The 4,089-nt window shown below is 46.1% G+C and overlaps 1 protein-coding gene across 1 annotated transcript; it reads right to left on the reverse strand.

Annotated features, from left to right (window-relative positions):
• Positions 1-831: 831 nt before the first annotated feature.
• LOC147442261 (LRR receptor-like serine/threonine-protein kinase FEI 2) lies at positions 832-3,770 on the reverse strand. Its single transcript, XM_086528488.1, has 2 exons — positions 2,012-3,770; positions 832-1,583 (listed from the first exon to the last, which is right to left on the reverse strand). Exons 1-2 carry the CDS (start codon positions 3,561-3,563, stop codon positions 1,156-1,158), a joined length of 1,980 nt encoding a protein of 659 aa, XP_086384614.1. The 5' UTR covers positions 3,564-3,770; the 3' UTR covers positions 832-1,155.
• Positions 3,771-4,089: the final 319 nt, after the last annotated feature.

The raw sequence follows: 4,089 nt of genomic DNA on the forward strand, positions 1-4,089 counted from the left end.
CTCTATATTGGACATCAGATCTAAATTTCGATACTTTGGAGCGAGCATGTAAGCCACACTATGGAGTGGACTATGAGTGCTCTTCCATCTTGCATGAAAATACTTGGACAAAATTCTTAGTTGTTTTGGAGAGAATGGTAGTCGCCACTTCTTCTCTACTATAGACTCTTTTAACTCCTCAGGATTTTCAAGACTTTGTTGGACCGACCACCATGTCATCCACACTTTGCCCATATTTGGCGTCTTCTGATTAAGGTTGCAAATTGCGAACATAACGGGCATTGTTACATGGTATGCATCTATTACACTCCTCCACCAAGCCAACTTGTTTATGGACCCGCATAGACATGTAAGTTTCTCTTTCACTTTTTTGGTCTGCTCAAGATGCCATTCCTCAAAGACCGTGCAGTTAAAAGTGTTGATCACAACGCACTTATGCAAAAATCCTGGGCCAAACTCACCGATTTTCTTCCATGCATGTTTCCAATGATTGTTGTATACCATGACTAGAGCACTCCCAGTGAAAAAAATTGCTTTGGCAAGTACAGTTTGTGCTTCTTCTAAATGCCTTCTTAATATACAAATTTTCACCCAAAAAAAAGGTCCTTAAAACATATATAACTCAAGGAAGTGGGCATTCACATGAGATGCAAATTCTACAAAAAGGGTTTGCAGAAAGGTAACTCGAAAAGTAAACGGTTCAACCACCAGAATCACCATAGTACACTGTTATATATGTAATTAAGGTAATGTAGTCATTCAAGATATTCACATATTAGCCACCCAGTACTCGAAAAAAATGTTTTTCCAAAAACTTGGTAAACATACATATGAGAAACAATAGAGGTAAATTGACTAAATTTGAAGGTTTTTACACCAAATTACACTAATTTTTGTAAAAATTTTGTAGGTTGTCTCATCTTCAAATATAAAATTTAGAGATAAATCTCAAAATTTGTAGGTGGGATTGCACTAAACCTAGGTTTTTTTTAGCATTGTAGCCACCCTCTCAGAGTTTCTCAACCATTGAACCCCTTCACCATATCAAAATATCAATATTAGGGGCCAGGCAATTCAGCATTCTAGCTCAAGCATCCCACAGAAGCTTTATTGTGCAATTTGCACATTCCAAGTTTCGAACCGTTGCCAGTGCCACTAAATTGCTTGATGTGAGTTAGATGTTAATAGCCGCGATTCATCCTCATTGTATAAGAGGGAAGGTATTTGTAGATGAGGATTCTGCCTACTCTCACTAGGAGCAAGATTTTGAAGCAATGCAAGAACTTGATGCATGTCAGGTCTGGCAGAAGGTTGGTAAGAAGTGCATGTGCAAGCCAACTTCAAAGTTGCCCCAATCTCTTCCTTCCAATAATTAATATAGTTTCCCTTCTTTAACTCAGAAGCCACCACTGCGTCTATAGCTCCGGATCCCCTTGCTAGGGCCTCGCCCACCCAATCTGCCAATGTCTGCCCCTCCTCCAACTTTGCGCTGCTAGGCCGCTCCCCTGTCAATACCTTTAGCATTGTCACCCCAAAGCTGAACACATCCGATTTACGAGACACCACACCTTGTTGCGCACATTCTGTATTGCAAAATTAATTGGCCACCACATTAATGATGATAATGATTTTGCAATGTCAGCAGATCACTAAACTTGATTATATGATCATTAACACAAGAAGTTTTGGACAAATCCTCACAATAGTTCTCACATTGTGACTTAGAGGGAGGCACTGCATACCTAGCTAGGTACGATTGGGGGCAGGGGATTGCCAACCAGGTGGGAGGGCCTGCACTCTTGCCCCCAATCGTACCTAGCTAGGTATGAGGTGCCTCTCAAGGAGAAGCTCATGATGTTATGCACATTATGAAAAACACTAGAAAAGACTTTTTACTTACATGAGAAAATTTCTAAATCTTCTTGGATGACAATTCTTTTTCCATATGTTCATTGCTAAACCTTACAACAACTCAAAAGACTCTTGTTTAAATTTGAAGAAAAGAATTTACCTGGAGCTGTGTAGCCAAATGACCACCAGTGTCCATTCGCCAGTACCCTTTGTCGCGAGGGCGTAGGCACGGAGGTTGTGTTTGTAGCTCTCACCATCCTCGCAAGCCCGAAGTCTGCAATATGGGCCTCCATCTCTGCATCCAGAAGCACATTCCCAGGTTTGAGGTCTCCATGAATGACACAACGCGTGCCATCATATTCATGGTGGAGATAGGCGAGTCCTTCCGCAATTCCCCGTAGAATCTGAAAGCGTGCATCCCAATCCGTTTTTGAGCATTGCATTTCCGGGAGAGCCCTATTGTTGTGAAGAAAAGCTTCAAGGCTCCCCATGGGCATGAAATCGAGAATGATAGCCATGGTGTTGTTCATGTTGAAGCAGTAGCCCAATATTCTCACCAAATTCCGATGCCTAAGCTTCCCTAGTACATCAAGCTCTGTCAAGAACTGATTTTGCAAGTCCGTACTATACAGCAGAGTGTTATCTTCTTTTTGGAGGACTTTAATGGCAATCATCTGGTCATTAGGGAGCTGGCCTTTGTACACTGTGGCCGAGCCTCCGACGCCGAGGATGTTGGCATGGCTGAAGCCAGATGTGGCCTGCTGAAGGCTTTTCCATGAAAGCCTGAGGTGTGAGTCAAACATCAGCTCCACAGGGAAGCTGGCCGTGGCTGAGGCATCCTTGCTGCCAATTACCAATCGGTGATGGATATCTAATATAAATCCGAGTACCAGAAGACATATCAGGAGAAGAAACGCGATGACGATGATAAGTATGGAGCTATGTGGAAATTGACCATAATCAGTGCACATGATCGGCAACGGTGGCCCGCAGAGACCAGGGTTTCCAGTGAAGGCCGAGGCAGGGAATTTCGAGGCCAAGCTCTCTAGAGATGATGATGGCGATGAAGATGACGATGAGGAGCTGATGGAATAGAAGGAGGAAGGGATGGGTCCAGAGAGGGAATTGCCGGAGAGATTGAGGAGCCTCAAGCGTGGGAGGCTAGCGAGCTCCGAGGGGATTGGACCACTGAAACGGTTGCCCTGCAAGCTGAGAGAGTTGAGATAGAGGCAGGCCTTAAGGGAGGAGGGAATGGGGCCAGAGAACTGGTTGTGGGAGAGGTCGAGCTCAGTGAGATAAGGAAGACGGCGGCACAAATCAGAAGGGAGAGGGCCGGAGAAGAAGTTGGAGGGGAGCTCCAGATCTTGAAGGCTGGAGTTGCATTTGGAGAGGCCCGGTGGGAAAGGGTTCCCTGCTAGCCCAGCATTCGGCAAGCGGAGGCTCCATAATTGGCCATCGTTTTGGTGCCATAACTGCACGCCAAGGCAGAGCGCGTCGGCGCAGGGTTGAGCAATAGAGACAGAGGTGACGTTCACCACTGAGCGAGTGAAAGCTTCCATGCACTCGCTCTGGCACGATGTCGAATTACCGCAATCAGATATATTCAAACTCTCCCCTTGACATCTGCTTGTGCACAGGTTGCCGGATATAATTACCGTGACAGTATAAACCGTATAAACCAGTAGCTGCCCGCTGCCCAAAGTAGTAGCCATGGTTTTGCACAGCTCAAGCCTCGATCAGACCCACTGCGGTCGCTGCTCATTATAACACTCTGGCATGATGCTCCCTCACAAGTTCTCGTAGCCTAATTGCAGCTAAAACTCTGATCAGCTAGACTTAACAAGTGAACCTGTGTCTCTGGAGTCTGGTGGCTGGAGTACGGCCAGGATCTGGGTCAGGTCCTCTCTCTCTCTCTCTCTCTCTCTCTCTCTCTCTCGCGCGCGCGCGCGCCGTGCGCACATGAAACGCAAAGCGCGTTCGTTCATTTTCGGATCAAAAGGTGCTCCGTTTGAGTCGTCGAGGGCTCTCCAACAACGAACCACGTGTTTCCATCACGAAAAGGCTGGCCTTTTGTTCGCACGAGCCCAGGGAAGCACTATCTCACACGGGCATGGGTTGGATGGGATCAATGGCCTACGTTTTTTTTGGGGAGTGCGAGCATCGTGGGCCGTTGATCTCACGGCACGTCCGAATTTACTAAAGCCGTCCCGAATTTACACAGTGACGGGTTTATTATAA

This window comes from Adiantum capillus-veneris, chromosome 14 (assembly GCF_014529385.1).
Source record: "Adiantum capillus-veneris isolate H3 chromosome 14, ASM1452938v2, whole genome shotgun sequence".
NCBI classification, from domain to species: Eukaryota; Viridiplantae; Streptophyta; class Polypodiopsida; order Polypodiales; family Pteridaceae; genus Adiantum; species Adiantum capillus-veneris.